General features: G+C 39.2%; 1 protein-coding gene across 16 annotated transcripts in view; it reads right to left on the reverse strand.

The window, feature by feature from the left end:
• The window catches only part of PHACTR2 (phosphatase and actin regulator 2), a 134,928-nt gene that overhangs the window by 61,603 nt on the left and 52,569 nt on the right, over positions 1-20,756 (reverse strand). For 2 of the 16 annotated variants that reach the window (XM_078383286.1, XM_072995839.2), the window contains exon 2: positions 19,718-19,793. The exons of the other annotated variants lie outside the window; for them this stretch is intronic. In XM_078383286.1, the coding sequence (XP_078239412.1) occupies positions 19,718-19,793 (76 nt within the window). The remainder of the gene's footprint in view (positions 1-19,717; positions 19,794-20,756) is intronic. 16 annotated transcript variants of the gene reach the window in all.

Below are 20,756 nucleotides of genomic sequence, written 5' to 3' on the forward strand. Positions count from 1 at the left end.
CAGACACCTTCTATTGCAGTTCCAAGAATGTGCTTCAGCATGATAGCAAAAAAGATCCCAGAGTCAGCGCGAGGACACAGTCCTGTTTCACTCTGCTGCTGATGTCAAAGGGATCTAATGAGCCGTCAAAAAACTACAGTTCCCTTCATTTCCTCATGAAAGAACTGATGATGTTAAGGAGTCAAGGTGGACATCCAATCTTGGGAAGTATTTTACCTCAAGCCCACAAGCCTCAAAATGCTATTCCTGAAGGGTTAAAGTAAAGTCATTATTGGGTACAACACAACACAATGAACATGGGAACAGTGAGTTTACAACCCAATTTTAAAATTAGAAAAAAATAGGAATATCTTATCTGATGATATAACACTTTTTTTGAAATCAAAACTAATCAATAAACTTTTCTATTTAGGAACAAGGGAGATGTTGTCAAAGCCAATGATAGCTTCTTTGCTATAAAGCAGAAAAAGCTAAAGCAGTCAAATACAGATTTTATTTCACTTGTGACCAACAGCTGTTTTATTTAATGTCTCAAGTTCTCCACTAAAGAGGGGGACTGGCTGGGGGTGGGGGGAATATGCCAAAGCATACTCAGCACTGTTTTCTGTGCAACTCCTCACCAAATTCATACAGAGCTATTACAATGAAAAGTCAACAGTAAACATTGTAAAGAGGTTTAGCTATATTTTAAAAGGCTTAGAAAACAAAGGACTGTGTGCCCAGTTAATCAGCCATCATAGTTAATTCCTTCACTGACATCATAAACTGTAATCGCAAATATCAAGATTATTAAAAAGGTTTAATTTATATAGACATAATTTTATGATTTCGGATTTGCCTTTTTAAAAATAGATTGTAGCTAGGCAGCAAGCATGCAATCTCTCTCTCTCTCTTCCCCCCCCCCACATCCCTCCTGAACCCAGCTGTTAGCACATCATAGTCCCATTCAACAATTCTCCGCAATTCAAAAATCAGCAACAAAGTAGTATGGTGGCTTTTTCTATAATATGTCATTTTCTGTTATTTGTGCTTTTTTAATTGAAAATGTATCGTTGCCAATTGTTAGCTTTTGTTTTAGAATGTAGAATGACACAGCTCCACATTGCTTCATAACTACAACTACAGACAAGTTAACAGAATAAATGTTAATATGGCAAAGGGTTGTCACAGTTTTAATTTGTTTGTTTGTTTGATTTATAGGTTGCTTTTCTCCCAATTGGGAGAGGACTCAAGCTGGCTCCCAGTCAAGTTTCCCTCTAAGACGTGTACCTGCATGCATGCACTCAACTCTGCCCACCTCTATAAAGCCTTCCTTCCTCCCCCATACACTGATAGTGATCGTTTTCAGTCCTTTTTGTTCCAGTTGTGACGGAACCCAGCATGGGGGAGGGGAGGAATCACACGCATGCAGGGGCAAAATCACACACACGAGGGGCAGAACCCCACTCAGTGGGGCTGAAAATTAGAGGGAACATTGCTCCCAGTGTTAAAAAAATTCTAATCAAAACACAGTCAATTATACACTAAAACCAAACTAGAACAGTAATTAAAATACATTGAACAATTAAAACATTTAATACTGTATGTTAAAAAGAAATTTATCTAGCTAAAAACCAACATTCAAGGACTCCGTTATAATTATTAAAAACCTGCCTAAAGAGGTGGGACTTCAACTGTCAGCAGAAGGATAAACGGGAAGAGCAAAAGAAGTACACATTCTAGCAGCCAACTTTTACTCTGGCATCTTTTCATGTTTATGCAGGTAACTCTAGTCTAACCACATTACCCTTTTTCCTTCCAGTCTGGGCATTGACCAACATCATGACAATTACACAATATGTTCATAAGCTCCGCCACAGTTATCATTCGCCTACCAACAACCTGCTATGCTGTGGAGTCAGAATTTGATTCCCCCCCTCCCCTTTGGAGTGAAGACAAACAACATCAATCATATTTCCTCATTACTAGCATCATGTATATAGCTAGGACAAACAGCATCTATCATATTTATAATCAGTGTGATAAAATACAAATACACCTTTCTATTTGCATTTTATCATAGTCGAAATTAGAAGACCAATAGGATAAATCTGGAAATAGTTAAACATGGCCCCTCATAAGTTTCCTGAACAAAATGCTACTTAGAATAATACAAAGCTCCAAAAGATGTCACCAACTTGACAAAATGAGCAAGTTCAGCAGAAAGAGGGCCCCAATTTTAGGGTGGGGGCCATTGCAGCAGGAAGGGAAGGAGAAAAAAGGTCAAATTCTGCCAGCACTAGGTACAGACACACACTACTGGTACGGTATAACACGGAAGTAGACTACTGTATATTTGCTTGCATTGTTACATAAGGCCGGTATTGTATCTATTTCAGCAGCTCAGACATAGAAGCTTCTTCTTCACTTAATACATAGCTAACTGCTGCCTTCCAGATATTGGCCAGCAGCACATGAAATTCATCATTGGGTGTGGCTGGCAAGAATGATGAGTGCTACAGAATGAATACCTCTGGATAGGCACAGTTGCCCACCCCCATATTGTCGCTTCTGGGTTAATGTAAATAAGGGAACATTTACTTCTGGGTTGCAGAGACTACTAAGCAAGTAGGACCAGTTCTCAACATATGACAAGGATCTCAGTCTTAGCACATCCCTCCCCCAGTTTTCAGGTACTACCTCAATCCTTCCTGATTTTGGGAACAGCCTCTTTCCAAACATATTTAGCTCCAGTTACTACACCTTCATTTCCTTTTGAAAATTCAAGGCTGCTGCTGTTAAGTATGGTTGCTTTAATACAAAATAACAAAACTTGAATTGATCTAATCAACTATGATTGACTTATCACTAGTAGGCTATTTTAGTAAGTGAGGGCTGAGTTAAGAACTGGTGCGTTCTTTTTTGTGCCTCTTCTTGTGTGCATGTTCCCTTCACTGACTTCAGTGAAGGGAAGTCACTATCCTGACTCCATTCGAATCCAGACTGTGCTGCTGCCTGCAGACAAAAGGGAGGTGACTTCTGCTGATTCCCACCATAGGTTTATGTGTATCAAAAAATCCACTCTGGAAGGTTGAGAAGATCAAAGAAGTGGGGTATGCGTGTGGCAAAAGTTGCCTTCCTCCACTTGCACTGATGAGACCTATCTATTGGAACATAGACCTTCTGTGGGATGGGCTGAACTTTTCCATTTGTGGAAGGTAAAATCTAGATCCAACTGTTTATTTCTAAGGCTGCCAACCACCAAAAGAAGTAGCCTGCTTTTAATGAAATGCATACTTCATATGAAAGACTAACTGAAGAAATAAACTTGTTTTTCTTTTAATAAAACTGAAAACATATTTTGTCCTTTTCAATTGTCAGCCAATACCAGATTATTTCCAGCCAGAGGATACTGTGACAGAACCAAATTTGATTCCAAGGTCTTTAGGAAAGCAAGTCAGAGCTCATGAAAACCCATCAGAATACACACACTTCTCCATGTTCTAGCGCGCTGCTGGCTTTTGATTTTCCTTATGGTTTCATTTGTCCTGGTTTTGTTTGTTTGCATTGCTTTAACAAGCAAAACACTATCCAAAAGTTCATCATACCCAACAATCCTAGTGTGCAAGGAGAAAGAGCTTGCAGCAGCAGCATATATTACAGCAAAAGTTACTCTAGATATGCTTCAACCTTCAGGATCAGCTTGTGAGGGCAGAGGATGTGGGACTGCAATAGGAAACACAAATGGATAAAATGAGGATGCGTGAACACAACACTGCATATAGCCCTTTTTATCTACTGAGTTTGCTTATTTCTAGAAAAAAAACCCATTAGGGATGTGGATGGAAAGCTAACTTTTACTCAGGTATATCTTAGCTTACACAAAAAGTGTTTCATCCAAAGCCCTGTAAGAAAAAATATGTATAGCTAATTTATTAAAATACTGAGCATGGGAATGAAGCTCTTTTATTGCTGGGGAAAAGAATAGCATATCACATTTTCATAGTTCCATACATTTTGCACACCTTCAGGTGTTGGCACATGTGCATCAGCAGAAACACAAGTCAAGATAGAAGGTGGCAAAGAGCAATTAATTTAGGTACATCACTATACTGCAATCCAAAGTGAGAATGTGTGAGGTCACTTTACCTACCTTTGCATTCTTTGTGTCACTTCTCATTTCTACAGCCCATTCCTGGTATTCATCCATCTGCAGACACCCAATCTATGGATGGAGGAGGTGATGCTAACTCTGCTGGCATTTAGTGGTCATGATCCACCACTGTTTCTCCATTCTGACATATATTTCTAGGTGTACCTAGATATCTACCAGCAATTCATGTAGTGCTCATTTTCCATAATGTCATTGGTGTAGATTTGCAGACCGTAGAAGTAATATTTAACATCAAAAACTAAAAAATCTTATAGCACTTTATGGACTTTTAGTCCACTACTTCAGATGTTTCTGACAAGGGCTAAAGAGACATGAAAGCTTCTGCTAAACAAAGCATGCTGGTATTTTGGGTGCCACGAGTCTTTCGTTTTGTTCTGTGCTTTTGCTGCAGCAGACTAACACAAGTGCTTAACTGCAGATCTCAAAGTTACATCTGGCCTACCTTCTTATTTTACCCCCATCTCCTGGTTTTATAGCATCTAGCCTGATGAAGAGTTCTAGAGAACTCAAAACCTTAAAATTTTCATGGCACTGTAATTGGTCCCAATAACTGTTTGCTGACTGGATAGCTCAGTGAGTTTGAAAGCTGGCTGCAGAAGCAGAGATTTTGGAGATCTGTGGCTCTTAGGAAAAAGGCTAGCCTGTATAGGTAAAGGTAAAGGTTCCCCTTGACATTTAGTCCAGTCGTGTCCTACTCTAGGGGGCGGTGCTCATCCCTGTTTCCAAGCCGTAGAGCCAGTGTTTGGCCGTAGATAGTTTCCGTGGTCACGTGGCCAGTGTGACTAGACACAGAATGCCATTACCTTCCCACTGTGGTGATACCTGTTTATCTACTTGCATTTTTACATGCTTTTGAACTGGTAAGTTGACAAGAGCTGGGACAAGTGACAGGAGCTCACTCCATTGCGTGGATTCAATCTTACAACTGCTGGTCTTCCGAGCTTGCAGCACAGAGGCTTCTGCAGTTTAACCTGCAGCGCCACCACGTCCCTCCTGTATAGTCTTGGGCAAACTGTGCAGTCCCTGGGTGGCTCCTGAAGAAAGGAATGGTAAACCACTCTGGGTACTCCATACCAGAAAACCTTCAAAAAGGTTACTGTAAGCCAGAATTGACAATGGCATAGAATTATAATTAATAACTGTATGAGGTGTACTAGTCAACCTCTTATGTCTACTGAGAACTAGGTCCTACTCAGTTTAGTAGACTTACAGGTAAACAGGTGTAAGATTGCAGGATCACATTCCTAGGATTGTGGTCACTCGGAAAAATCTGAGAGGGGCATTCCTTCTTGCATGAAGAAAAAGAAACAATGGATTCTAATGGTCCACTTCAATGAACAGAAAAATATGTGTCAAAATGAAAACAAAACATTAAGCAACAAATGTGTTTGAGTAATTAGGGGCACCTAGGATTTTTTTAAAAAAGGGATGCAATATTTAACTGCTTTATGATTTAAATTGTGTTAAAAATAATCTAATATTTACAATAACAGGAGAGGTCTGTAGACATCCAACTGAGCTCAGTGAATAAAACAGTTGCTTTTAGGTTTTGATCAATGAGTACAAAGGATCCTGGCTGAAATGTGTGACATGGACTTGATTCTGTTGTACTGTATTTATTTAAGCAATTTAATAGTAAGGAATATTTGTAAGATGTAAGAGAATTTGTAAAAAATTAGAGTAAAAACAATATGCTTGCAAACAGAAAGACCATAACAAAGCACAAAACCCAGATGGTAAGCCATTTAATATATTTCTAATAATGTTGACCAGAATACTCGTAACCTGACAAAGATTAATCACATGGAGAAAATACATTATATTTATATGAAGTGGATCTTAATCACTTTGAAGCTTACACATTTGGAACCAATTACTGTACTTCAAGGGGTGTTGAGTGTTCCAACACTGGAGGCATACAAGAGAGACTTAGACAACCACCTGGCAGATATCCTTTGATTTGTATTCTTGCATTGACCTGGAGGTTGGACTTGATGACCTTATAGGCCCCTTCCAACTTCACTAATCTATGTTTTCCTTCACCAGTCAACATAAATTTGAATAAAGGGAGGACTTTACTGAGATCACAGAGTTTTTAACGTGACCTCTACTGCCTTTTGAGGTCTTTCCAGATAGGCATCTCCTACCAGTATTAAGTGAAATGCAGTGTGTTTCTATTCTGCTTTCCGTTCTGCAGCAGATTTTTGTGGTAAAAAGTGAAAAAATCTTAGCAGATTACATGTTGTCTGGACCTTCTCCCTCACTAAGATTCCATGAATCAGGTGGGGATTTATATAATAAAAGCCACTTCTGGAAGCATCCTGGGTGTCTTGCCAGTAATTACGATGCTGTTTCGGGAAGGAAAAACAAGCTGTTGAATCCATGCTTTCTAAATAAATTTTTACTACTGTCCTTTCTTTTGCAACCACAAGAATTTCTATGGAATAATACCAAGTGAGACTGCTTGAACTACCCATTTCTTTGTACACCGCTAACAGAAGGAACATTTTAAAAAAGAAACACAGAAAGGATGCCTTGTATAAAATGCTCCCCCCAACCCTGCCCAGAACCTTTTAGGAAACCAACCTCTATTTAACTTCTCCCACACCATCTTTCAGCATATCATCTCTAAAACAACTTGTGGTGCATAATTAAAATAAAACTCCATAGTTAACAGCAATGTGTTCTTATTCACAGAAGTATGTGTTTAAAGAAACAAATGAAGGAAAAGTGGCTATTTTTATACAGTTCAGTTTTAAATTGCTTCCAAACAAATGCTTTGCCCTTCTCAAACATTGAATAAGGAGTGGTTGGTGACATTTTTAAGCTTGTAAAGACCTAATGAAAGCTTAGTCACCAGTATTTAAAACAGCATATTTTTTCCAATTCTATTCCTGTTCCTGCCTGCATACAATCAATCAACTGTTTCTATGTTTTAACTTGTCACCTTGTCTAGTTTAGTTCAGGTTTTTGTTTTTTACTGTCTACGTAGCTAGCCTGAAAATTGTACCTATTTACATCTCATGATCCACCCTATGATAACAACAACATCCTATCCATCCAATTCTTGCCAAATATTATAGTCCTGCATTATGCACACAACATTCCGGTAGCCACACCCCACAGTATGGAACAGTAAAGGAACAATGCTGTCATTTTTGTGCAGAAAAGATAACACATTGATAGCTTCTCTGACTGCACTTGCCTGAATCAGAGCAGACATTTCAGGGCTACTATGAACCTGAGTGCCACAATCCTGTAGATCAGCCTATAACTACTTTTGGAAGTTTGATTATCCTGAAATATATCTAAAAAGGTAGGGCCTACAAATACAACATTTTGCATGAATACTCATTTTCCAGCTTCAAATTGAAGAAAGCCAATTCCGTGCTAGGTCTCATTAAAAAGGGGATTGAAAATAAAGCAGCCAACATTATAAAGCCATTGTACAAAATGATGGTAAGGCCGCACCTGGAGTACTGCGTACAGTTCTGGTCACCACACCTCAAAAAAGACATAGTGGAACTCGAAAAGGTGCAGAAGAGAGTGACTAAAATTATGACTGGGCTGGGGCACCTCCTTTATGAGGAAAGGCTACAGTCTCTTTAGTCTAGAGAAAATGCACCTGAAGGGGGACATGATTGAGACATATAAAATTATGCAGAGGATGGATCAAATGGATAGAGGGAAGCTCTTTTCCCTCTCACACAATACCAGAATTAAGGGACATCCACTCAAATAGAGTGTTGGGAGAGTGAGAACAGAAAAATAAAATAGTTCTTTACCCAGCGTGTTGTTAGTGTGTAGAACCCATTGCCCAAGGAGGTGGTGATGGCATCTGGCCTTAGATGCCTTTAAAAGGGGACTGGACAGATTCCTGGAGGAAAAGTCCATCACAGCTGACAAGCCACAATGGGGATGTATAATCTCCAGGCTTCAAAGGAAGGTACTTTGAAATGCCAGGTGCAGGGGAGGGGTATCAGGAGACAGGTATTTAGTTGTCTCGTGTGCTCCCAGAGGCATCTGGTGGGGCCACTGTGAGATACAGGAAGCTGGATTAGATGGGCCCTTGGCCTGATCCAGCAGGGCTCTTCTTATGTTCTTACGTTATGTTAACTGGAAATGACACCTCACATACACATACAAACATCCAGAAAAATATGCATGCTCTTTGCATTCCTGGAAAAACTACCAACGCCCATCAAGAAAATACTATGCTGTTACAGACAGACACAAGCTATGCACACATTGAAGGAACTAAAGAATTCAGTGTGTCAAGGACACACCCCAAACAAAGATGTTTGCATCACAAAATGATGCTGTGGTAGCCTCAGTGATAAGACCCGGTGATACAGCAAGTGATAACATTATTGCAAGGTCTCAGGCATTCTGACAGGCAGAGCTTTGAATTTTTTTTTATTTTTTATTTTGGATTTCAGCTGATAAAGGGAAGGAAGAAAAGGCTATAAAACATGGCCCCAGCATGTCTTCTTGGGCGGAGGGACTGCACAAGTTACACAGAGCTATCCTAGGACAAGGTTTCAAGACTCACTAGTGGAGAGAAACATTCCTTTACCAAGCAGCCAAAGGGAGTTCAAAGAGAAGCTGCAGACACCTACAGAGTTTCTCTGTACAGCATATAGATGGAGGCTGGGAAGTGGTACGGCCCCAGCAGGGAGACGGAAACATGCTGCTTTATTTCCTGTATGCTTGGATAAAAACAATCACATCGGGGACAAAACAGAGGATTAAATGTACTCCTCACATTTTCCTTTCCTAACTCATCAACAGTTCCACTCCATTTTACCTATTCTCCTAGTTTATCTTTGCCAATAAGGAAGATGATCCAGGGGGATGAAATGCAGGCACAGAGTGGCTTCCATTATATTTTACACTCTACACGCAGAATGATTTGTTGAAATGAAGTTTGAACAATGAAAATTTTACTGAAATGCTGTACAAGTTTCTCACATACATTTACTTGTTTGTTTACTAAGACAGTTATCATCAATTTGTCAGCATTTTCTGTATGCAATCTATAAGCTGAGTTATGAGGTTTAATTCTAACTCCAAACAAAGACACAGAGTAGTTAAAAGGTTTCTAAATCAATGCAGAAGCACAGCTACCTTTCATTCTTCTTGTTCTCATTTACTGGATTACATCCACCCACAGAGCAAGCCATTAATAAGAAAGGAAGAGTAAATCACCATTTACACTAAATGCTTTCAAAACTCCTACTGATTAGTTATATTAAATTGAAGTCAGTTGAATTCTTCAGTACCTCCTGCCACAGAAAAATTAATTCTATCCTTTAAATCTTTCAGCCTACTCTAAGATTTATTTATCTGGAAGAATCAGGAACACATGAGGTGGACATTTCTATCTGGCTTTTCCCTTTTATTTCTACTCTCCTTCTCTGAAGTACTAAAATGGATTATATAAAAGGTTCAGGAAACCAATCATCGTAAGAAATGGTTATATGGCATTTTGAATGTCTTTCTTTTTTTCTAAAAAAAGAGAACTCTCAGTATATACAGTTGTAAAATGGCTTTCTTTAGTTTTCTCTACTATATTAACAAAATTCATAACTGTTACATTTAAGATCAAAAAAAGTTCATCACCCTATAAATCATTCTTTGACTCTGAATTAAACAAGAGTTCAAAAACAAACAAACTCACAGGAGTTTCTCTTTTCTCTGCTTTGTGATCTTTTGGGTGTTTGGACAAACTGATTTCTACATTCCCTCTGAAATGGAAACATAAATGTTTGTTGTTGTGAAATACTCACTCAAAACCCAGGAACACTGAAAAATTGTTTCAAGATTTGTATTTATTCCCAGTCAGTTAGCATGACTGGATTCAGGCCTGGACCCTGAGAATAATGCACAACATATTGACATACCTTGACTTCTTCTCATGTGGTGTTTTACGCAAGTCTGTCTAGACTATCATGTATGATTGCCTGTTATCAAGCATGTGTAGGCTTCTGTAGCTGCAGTTAAAAGCCAAGATCAGATTATAATGTTGTGTTTACAGAAGTGTTTCTGTAGAAGGAACTAGAAACAGATTAGGATTGATGAGTAGGAGCTATTCTTTAATGGACTGGGGGGAGTCTTGTTTGATGGATCAGAACAAAGGCATTTCGACAGAAGGAAAACTGTGTTTTTTTTTTCTCTGATAGATTTTGTCAAATCAGACACAATTTCTAGTGAATCAACATCTAGGAGCATTAGAAACACACATATATAAGCCCTGCTCAAAAATGTTACTCACAACCAAACTCAACGTGAAAAGAATCAAATGGATAGGTAACAAATCATGTTATGGAAACTATAGGAAGGAGTGAAATTAACAAAATTAGCAAGAAAAAGGATACCAGCACAAGGGTAAATAATACTGTTGTCTTTTCTATCCATATAGAAATAACATAACTGCTTTCCACTCTCAGGATGCCAATACTGATATAATATAGTTCAGTAAATGAAGCAGCATGACAAAGGTGTGAAAGGTAATTCCCAGAAGGTAGGCGAAACATCTAGGGATGCAGGAAAATTATCAGACAGCCTGCTTGGTCTGCCAGGATATCCCACCCATGCAATGCACATTTCACATCACCTTTTCATATAAATAAATTTACAAGGAAAGCGTGTCTTGCAGGTATAACTGTACACTTTCATAAACTGTATTTTATTTTCACCATGGAAATCCCTTGACTGGAATAAAATAGTAACGTGTACTTTGAGAAACTGTTTTAATTTTTTCTTAGACTTCATTGCTTTTCTCAATGGATGTTGTACAAATTTAAAGCTGTGTGTGAGACAGAAAGTTAGTGAGCTGTCCTCCGTCCAAAATGTGCAGGAGGAAGCTTGTGAATGTGTAGAAGGGATATATATAAATACAGAAGAAGAAGAAGGGATGACAGAACGGAAGGCTATAGAGGTGTGTTTATCGGAAGATCAAGGGGAGGAGCAGGATTTGATAATATGGGAGGAGGTAATAAAAGAAGGAGGTGATGCGTGAGAATTCAGAATTCAAACGGAACAGACAGAGAGAAACAAGGGATGTGCGGTACAGACCGAAAGAGAGGAAGAAGCTTCAGCTAAGGTCTGTAACCTGTTAAAAGACTTTCCCAGTTTGAAGACTGGCAGAGGATTGTTGCGAGACCCTGAGTTACCCAAGGTGGAGAAGAAAGGAACAACTTTTAGAATGGCCTGTGGTAGTTTACCCTTGCAACCAAGGTGGGGGGAGGAGAGTGATTCGTCCCAGTCCTTCCTACAACGTTCCACCTCTAGAAGGGGGCTGTGCAATACACCCCTGTTGTGGGACGGTATGCGTGGTCAGGAGTACCCCACTGAGAGGAATGACGGATTGCGAGCGCTTTGGTCCAGCCCCAATGTAAGGAGTGAGATGTTAACCCCCGGGACAAAAGTTTTGAGTTACAAGATGTTGCAAAAATTAAGCTGTTTAGATCCATTTAATTTAGTTAACCAGGATGCTGAAATCAATAAAGTTGAACCAGTTGAATTTTTGAAATCACCTCCGACTCTTATTCCTGTCAAAATGAGGGAACCGTCACCAAAATATGAAGAACCCGATCACAAGCTGCCATAAGATGCCATAGATACAAAACACTCTTGGTACTTGACATTCTAGATGGGCAGCAGAAATTGGGGGTGGTGGTCTAGAATTGAAATGAGCACATTTATTTTCTCTTCAATATGCTGATGTGCTTTTGACTAAATGTCCTTCTTTATGCACTGTAAATGTTGGACACATAGTATCAACATAAGCTGGATGTTTGATACCTTCAGCATTAACCACTCACACATTATTGAACTACAATGCATTATTAATTCATGTTTCAGTGACAGTTCCACCTGCACAACCTGATCCTACCAATATGCAGCTAAAGAACCACATACAGCTGAGCAGCAACAGCAGGGAGATAGTGGTATTTTCAGTCTTTTCACCACCCCACAGTTTTTCTCCTTTGGAACCCCACTCTCCCAGGCCTTTTCACTAACACAGAGAACAAATATCTTGGAACCCTGTCTGTGTCATAAGCTGCATGTGGGCCAAGAATTAAGCACTCCCTCCTGGCAGTCAATTCTTCACTGCAAATCATTTCATCAACACAAGACTGAAGAACTGGTAGCCAGGAGTCCTATGTTTGTGAGCCACAGGGAACTCAGAAGAGGACATTGTAGAGATAAGACCAGGTTTCTATAGAAATGCCTATCCAAATGATTCAAAAGACTGGAAGGATATTCCATAAGAAGTCTGACAGCGGTCCTGTCTATTGTGCCCAGTCAGACTCACAAAGTGTCTTTGAACTCAGTCAAGAGCAGGAGGTTCCCATCAGTTCAGCAACATTGACAGCAACAGTGTCAGAATGGTATTTGGCTTGTATAAGCAAAGAGAAGACGCAGTGGATAAGCAAACACAACCAAAGCCAAACTTAGTCTGCATCAACAGTCAACTAGGCAGATTCTTTAACAGCTGGGTACCTATCACCTTTATGACTGTAACAAAATTGTTTATTGTATTTCTGAATTCCACGGAGCTTAACTTATAACTAAGGAAACAGAGTGTTTCAAAAATGTTGATTTTCTTTAAACATCAGGTGCACTAGCACCATAAATCACAAGTTAACACATGCATGAGTGAGCCAAAATTCAAAAGCAAAGAAAAGCAGAATTTTTGTGCTGCAGCAATTTTTGCCTGTATTAGTTGAAATTGCTCATTATGTGGCCACATGCTTATGAGGTTCGTAATACATATTATTTCATAAAAGCACTAATAACAAGCAAGTGAACTCACACAATATATTTCCCATTAGGCACATTCTATACAAAGAGAAATATGAAAAACATCTCAGTGAATAAGCCCAAAGAATTATGAATATTGCAACAGTAGGGTGTAGCTGGTTAGAAGGTCCTTACTGTCCTACATCAGTCCTAACTGGGCGTAGTAATAAGGCTTTTCAAAATAAGCCACACCTTCCCATAAATCAGCCATCTCATATAGTCTTTCTTGCTTTTAGTACTGGAGACCTCTATATTAAAGTTGAACCCCTAGGGTAAGCACTGCATAGAAATGGCCTATCAGGGTTGTTTACATTACATTATGATTCCATTAAATCTTTGTGGCATTTAAGCCAAAAATTATACTTAGTGATCATATAAGAAAAGTCTAAGAAAAGTCTTAGAAATATTAGAATCTGAACAGTAATACATGCACCTCTCTTTGAGAGAACATGCGAAGCACTGGAAGATAACTGCATAGTTTCTTATAATTACATAACAAGACATATAGCACAAAAACAATCATTGAGGATTAAAAATAAGTTAAAGTCAATACAGAAAATCTTATGGACTTGGCAGCAACATGTGGAGAGACACTGCTTCAGGTACTCATAAAAACAGCATCTTGAAACAGTCCTGTAAATGGACTGGGAAGCAGTGAGGATGACAAAGCACTGGCATGATACAGTGATGCCTCCCTTGTCTTAGTTAGCAGTCTTATTTTGAACTAAACAAAGCTTCCAGCCATTTATAAAGGCAACCACATGTAAAGTACTTTGTAGCAATTCAAACTGGAGCAGATACAACTGAAATAAGGCCATCTCTGTCCAAGTAAGGTTGTAGTTAAGGTAACTGATGAAGCTGACAAAAGACATTCCAGGTCCCAGAAAGAGAAGAGGCCACACTGAACAATGAGAAAAAAAATCCACAGGTGGACAATGTTTTTCTCAGTATCTTTGTGAATCTGTTGTTGATTATGATGTTATGTGCATCAAGTTATAACTGACTTTTAGTGACCCTAAAAGGGCTCTTGAGGTAAGTGAAATATTCCGGAAGTGATTTTTACCAATTCCACACCCCAAGTAAGTTTCCATGGCTCTGTGGAAAATCAAACCCAGGCCTCCTAAGTCCCAACCTGACATTCTGTCCACTAAACCAACTACTGTAAATGTATAGTTGACCCTAATAAGGATGTTGCCCACCTGTTGATCCAAGTCACAGAGGCATTCTGGGTAACAAGTGACAAAGATGCATCAATAAACAACAACAGACTTGAACCTGTGCCCTCAGGAGAGTGACATTCTCTCTAAATAAAACTGAGTAAGGAGGACAAACCATCTGTTAACAGTCCCTTTGTCTTGCCTAAATTGAGTTTTCATTTATTGACCCTAATAAAGACAATTACTGCTTCAAGCTGGAATTCATTTGGCACTCCAACCCACTCCCTAACCAGACAAAATAAGAGTGAGGTACCATTTTCATATTAATATTAACAGACATGTTATTCCCAGTTTCCAGATGACCTTACCCAACAGGTTAATATAAATGTTAAAAAAGACAAGGAATAAGATAGAACCCTGTGAAACCCCAAAGGATAGTTGTGATTGAGCAGAAAGCTGTCAGCACCACCTTCAGAAATCAGAAACCCAGGTGTGAGCATACTCACTGTAACACAGTAGTCTACAGCAGTGGTTCTTAACGTGGGCGATAATGCCCCCCAGGGGGCGATTTCATTTTTCAGGGGGGCGGTAGAACGAAAAGGGGCGGTGTGGGGGCGCTGGAGCAGAAGGGGGGCGGTAGGGGGCGCTGGAGCAAGCCAAACCTGTGAAGATGGCTACACCCTTTTTACAATGAGCATGAATATATATTTTCCTCAAATCTTAATTTAGTTTCAGAGTTTTCATCTTGAAATTTTTAGTTCCTGCATTGCAGTTTGCTTTTATGCCCTTTTTATATTTCTTTTTGCGTCTTAAAATTCACTTGGAACTAAATCATTAAATGTTACTTTTGGGGGGCATTTCATTTTCTTGGAATTGAATTTTGTTTTCAGGGGTCATTGCATTTAAGTGTCTTAAATAAGTAAATAAGTAAATAAGTAAATAAGTAAATAAATAAATAAGTAAATAAGTAAATAAATAAATAAAATATCATCACTGTGGGGAGGGGGGCGATGATAACTTCCTCAATGGCTCAAGGGGGCGTTTCTTTCAAAAAGGTTAAGAACCACTGGTCTACAGCACCAAGCTCAGAGAACTTCTTCATATGTATACTGTGATCTCTGACATAGATGGGGAATGTGCGACCCTACAGTTCTTGAACTGCAGCTCCTATCAACTGTCACTACTGACAAGTTTGGTCAGGGAGTTGAAAAACAAAAAGATCTGGATCAGAGCCTGGAAAAATACCTTTTTGTACTGCAACTTCTAGACACTCCACAAGGTTTATCTCATGCTGGCTGGGGGCTTCTGGGAGTTGTAGCCCACAAAGTAGCTTGCTTATTTATTTATTTATTTATTTATTTATTTATTTATTTATTTATTTATTTATTTATTTATTTAATTCATTCATTCATTCATTCATTCATTCATTCATTCATTCATTCATTCATTCATTCATTCATTCATTCATTCATTCATTCATTCCTCCAGCTTTTACCCTGCCCATCTAGACTCAATGAATCTACTCTGGGTGGCTTTCATTCCGAGTATAAAACAAAATTTAAAACACACAATATCAAACAACACAGAGATAAGCAAAGTCCAAGATGGTAAGACATAGGGAATTAAGAAATGGAAGGGGGGAAGGCCTGCCTGAAGAACCAGGCCTTCAGCTTGTTCTTAAAAACTCCCAGAGAGGCTACCAGGCAAATCTCAAGGGGCAAGATGTTCCAGAGGCAAGGGGCCACCACTGAAAAGACCCGGTTTCTAGTTCTTTCCTTCCTGGCCTCTATCGGGGTCAAGCCCCTGAGCCGCCCAGCCTGGCTAAATCAGGTGATACGAGTAGAGCTAGGTGGGAGCAGGTGCCCTGTCAGATATCGAGGTCCTAAACCATTTAGGGCTTTATACGTAAGCATCAACACCTTGAAGTCAATGCGGAAATGAATGGGCAACCAGTGTAAGGCCGCCAAAGTGGGGGAAATGTGATGCCAGTTTTTCACCCCAGTTAGCAATCTGGTCGCTGTGTTCTGGACAATTTGTAGTTTCTGCATCAATCTCAAAGGAAGCCCCATGTAGAGCGCATTACAGTAGTCTAATCTCGAGATTACGAGCGCATGGACCAGAGTGGTGAGTGCCCCTACATCAAGATAGGAGCACAGCTGGGCAATCCACCAAAGATGCAGATGGGCGGTGCAGACCACAGGCACTACCTGGAACTCCATGGTAAGTGCTTGGTCAAGATGGACCCCCAAGCTGCGGACCACACTCTTTATGGTAAGAGTTACCCCTCCCAAGAGAGGGAGCTTCCCAAACCACTAATAGGAGGGCTGCCCACCCTCAAGACCTCTGTCTTGTCCAGATTCAGCATCAATCTATTCTCCTGCATCCACTGCAGTACAGCCCCAGGCAGCACTCAAGGGATGCAATGGCATCCACTGCTGTTGGAAAAAAGGAAACGTAAAGCTGCCTGTCATCAGCATACTGATGACATGAAGCCTCACACCCCCGGATGATCCCTTCCAGCTGCCTCATATAGATATTAAACAGCACTGGAGAGATGATCGAGCCCTGCAGCATCCCACAATACACCCTCTCCAAGCTGAACTCTCTGGGAACGGTCCTCCAAGAAGGACCGGAGCCAGGCAAGAGCCAGGCCACTGATCCCCAACTTGAAAAGCCATCCCAGGAGGATACCGTGGTTGATTGTATAAAAGGCAGCTGAGGTATCAAGGAGAACCAACAAGGACACTTTGCCCCTATCGGCTTCCCTCAATAGGTCATCAAGCAAAGCGACCACTGCCGTTTCGGTACCAAGACGCGGCCTGAAGCCCTACTGGAACGGATCCAGGGCACTGGTTTCATCTTTCCATACTCTGATATGCTAGACCAATTGCTCCCTACATATGAGTCCCTATAAGAGGTACAGGAGAGGGTTACATTCCACAATCTCTCTTCAGGTAAATTTCAGATTACACAATAACTAAGGTAATTCTATAACAAAACAAAGCCTGAGACCCTGACAAATACATTTTTAAAAATATGCCACTTTATTTATTTTATTTCTATGCTGTCTTTCTCCTGGCATAGGGATTCAAATTAGCTGTAAACTGAAAGAGGCACACATAGATCCTGTTTTAACATGCAAGTTTTCAGAGCTCTTCTGCTTCACTCTCAACAACAGACCACAGGCAAAACATGGCCATTATGGATGACCAGGGATTTGAGACCAGGTGAATCCAAACCATTAACCAGGGTTCAAGCATTTTGTCAGTAAGGGCTATCATTAATGCCAATTGTAATGAAGACATACAAAGCATCCATTTGATTAGTTCACTTTTATTATTCTTAAGCAGCTTCAATAGATATTTGCTTGCTGCTCTCAATAATACCTTTTTAAAGAAATGAAACACTATGTTTGTAACCTGTATGGAAGCAGTCGTTAGTTGTGTTGTTACTTGGGCAGTGCAGGGCCAACTTCCTCTGTGTGCACATAGGAAGAATATTCTTCCTATGTTCATAAACAGGAAGTCCCCAACCCCAAGAGATCTAACAGTGAACTAGCTGAAACTCAGGCTAACATTTGACCTAAGATAATGCCTTCACTAACTGCCAAACACAACAAACAGTAAGATTCTATGAATTAATAACTATTTGGCTCTAGGAGAGAGGAAACAGATTTTTAGCTCCCTCATCCTAATGTAAGCACTCTGACAAATAAAAACATCCTGAGAAATAAAAGATCTAGGTTACAATGGCTGAGTAGCAAAACACCTACCAAGGAGGGCAATTAATACTTTGTGGCAGACTCTACCTGCTTTTCTTTCTTTTGTTGAATTACAAAAATGCCGATAAGCAAGAGAGAAACCTTTCCCCCCCTCCTTTCACCCTAATGGAGATATTAATACAGAACATTTAACCAGCTTCTTTAACCACACAGACTAGCAAACGGACACAGTTTAGCGTCCTTTGAAACAGCCCTAAATTCTGACACAGTAAAGCCTGCAAGCAGAATTATACCCTTCACAGAGTTAAAGGCATTGTGTGTGCCGTGCCTGAAGACACAGCATCTGGCATCACTAAACACACACTCTGGTATGATGTATCCTTACAACCCTGTGAAGGAGTAATCTGGTCACTCATGACAGGAAGGCTGTTTCACATCATGAAGAAGAAAGAACCTTCAGAGTACACCCACATGACTTCAAACTCTACTTACTGCATACATACAAAAAAGTTAGAGAAATCTGTCATTTAGTAACTAAATAAAATCCTGCAGGCAACACAGATATATTAAAATTAATAATTTGATTGTTTGAAAAAACAGGTGCACACCCCTGGAGTCCTGTTAATATACGCACCAACTTTCTGGAGTTAAAAATTTCATGGACTCTGACCAATGTTTTTCACAGCTATGCAACATATTTTGTTCGGGTAAACATAACGCTGTGCACATATGTAGCTATCCTCAGGTATTTCAAAATTACAAAATAGCTGACTGGGGAAAAATTACTTATAGACTCATATCTTAACCAACTTCCTAAAACATATTAGAAAATAAAACACAGTGTTCTTGTAGAACTTTGACGACTAACAAGTTTTATTAGTCATAAACTTTCATGGACTCTAGGACTCTAACCCACCTCTTCTCTATTCAAACTAGTTTAAGTCTTCAAATTGTTATATTTGCTTTATTTTATTCTGTTTGTATTAGAAGAAGTATGAAAAATTGCACATAGTTAATTTTAGTTGGATTTTTAAAAATCTCAGTTCAAAAATTGCTATTACATTTTATTTCTGAAAACATTCAACATATTTGCCCTTCATGGTCAATTTTTTTTGCTCCCAAAAATGCTGAAGGTGTTGAAAAGCAGTAAATTTTTCTTTGAACTATCTAGCAATTTACATTCAACAAAAACTTTACAAAGAAGACAAATTATTACAAGGAGCTCTGCTCTGGATTTTGTATTAACTTCCTTGAAAAGCAACTTAAAAGTCCACCCTTTGCAAATGGCAGCTTAACTGCTACTAAGATTGGTCAAGAAGTCTGCAGTATTTTAGAAGCTGTTTGAAAGAAAGGTAAAACTGGAAGATTAGACTGATGTGAGACAAGTTTCCTGGGAGAATGACATGTCAAAATCTTACTCTGCCCCATGTCTTCACTGCCTTATGAACTGCATCTTGAACTAGAAATTCAAGCAAGTAGGGGAATGGTCATTTTGCTGTTATGTTCTGCTTTCTCCCTTCTTCTGAGCATCCAAGAAAGAGAAATAAGGAATGTATCTGCTACAACACACACAACTAGCTCTATTCAGGTGTTCCTGATTCAAAAAAACAACAACAACTAAACTTGTGAGGAGGGAGAACGCCTTCCCTTCCTCCCATCATTGCTTAGAGCATGTGATGACCAACAAGTCTGAAGAAAAGTTTATTTGGTGTGGAAGGTTTTCATGCTAGCAAGAATCTAAATTTTCCAATGTTCCAATTTTCATTCATATCAACATCCTTCATGTGAATGAAAACCTATCTTCAAATGTATCAGTAACTGCACAGTGTAAACTACAAAGGAAGAAATGCTTATGGTCCAATCTCCTTCATGACTTACAACTTAATAAGGCTGTTGTCTTGTTCTGTCTCTTCCTTTCTATCCTTCTTCTGGGGAAACTGAACATGCACTGGAGCTGGCATGCAAAGGAGAACAAAATTCTATTCAGATGATGAACTGGGAGGAGTGTCTGAGTTCAAATGTGCCACTATTTAAAAAACAGTAGATACCAGTATTTATGTAAATATCTAAAACTATGTGACACTTTATGACAACTAGTTATACAGCACCATGAACCACCCACTTTTAATACCTGACTCATGGCAAACTGTTTTCAAGAGTATTTTGTCAAGTGGCACTAAAGAGAAAAATGAAGAGTCAGTCCCTAGTAGGTGGATTCAGTTATACTCACTTTACATTTATACCCATTGCTCAAGATCTCATCACCCAGAAACAACATGATGATTTTGAAAACGGAAATAGGAAGTACAAGTGACTTACACTTCCTGTTCTTCTACATCTCTATTATGCATCTGAAGTAGAAATGATGAAAGAACAACTTGTATGCCACTTAGCAAAGGAGAAGTGACATGCCAGGTGCACGTATGCAATAAAGATGTGGGTATGCTATCAAAACATTGTATTTCCAGTGTAGAGAAAATAGTGTGCTGTGTAAAGCATTCAGCTTTTTCATGTCATCCAGTTAACTAGCTTTCAGTTGTGTTCTGTACTCTACAGAAAGTAAGAAGACTTTTTTTACCAAGGCACAACTTATGAAATAACTAAAGTTATTCTAAACAATGGGCACAGTGGTTTTAAAGGAAATATTTCTGGTAATGGTTCTCTTTTATTACAACAAGCATCAGCTGATTGTTGAATTAATGGAACACATATTTGAAAGCTGACACTTCAAAACATCAGATAGTAAACAATAATTTGAATAATACATTCTGAAAATGAAATTAAGCCTCCCTCCTAAAATTAATAGCCTTGTTTACTGCCTGAGGAACTCTCAGCATGCATTAAATAAAAATGTGAAATAAATCCTGTTGTTTTTGCCATTTCTATTTAGGAACAAAGACAAAAGGTAAAGGGGGAT

Source organism: Pogona vitticeps, chromosome 1 (genome assembly GCF_051106095.1).
Source record: "Pogona vitticeps strain Pit_001003342236 chromosome 1, PviZW2.1, whole genome shotgun sequence".
Lineage (NCBI taxonomy): Eukaryota > Metazoa > Chordata > Lepidosauria > Squamata > Agamidae > Pogona > Pogona vitticeps.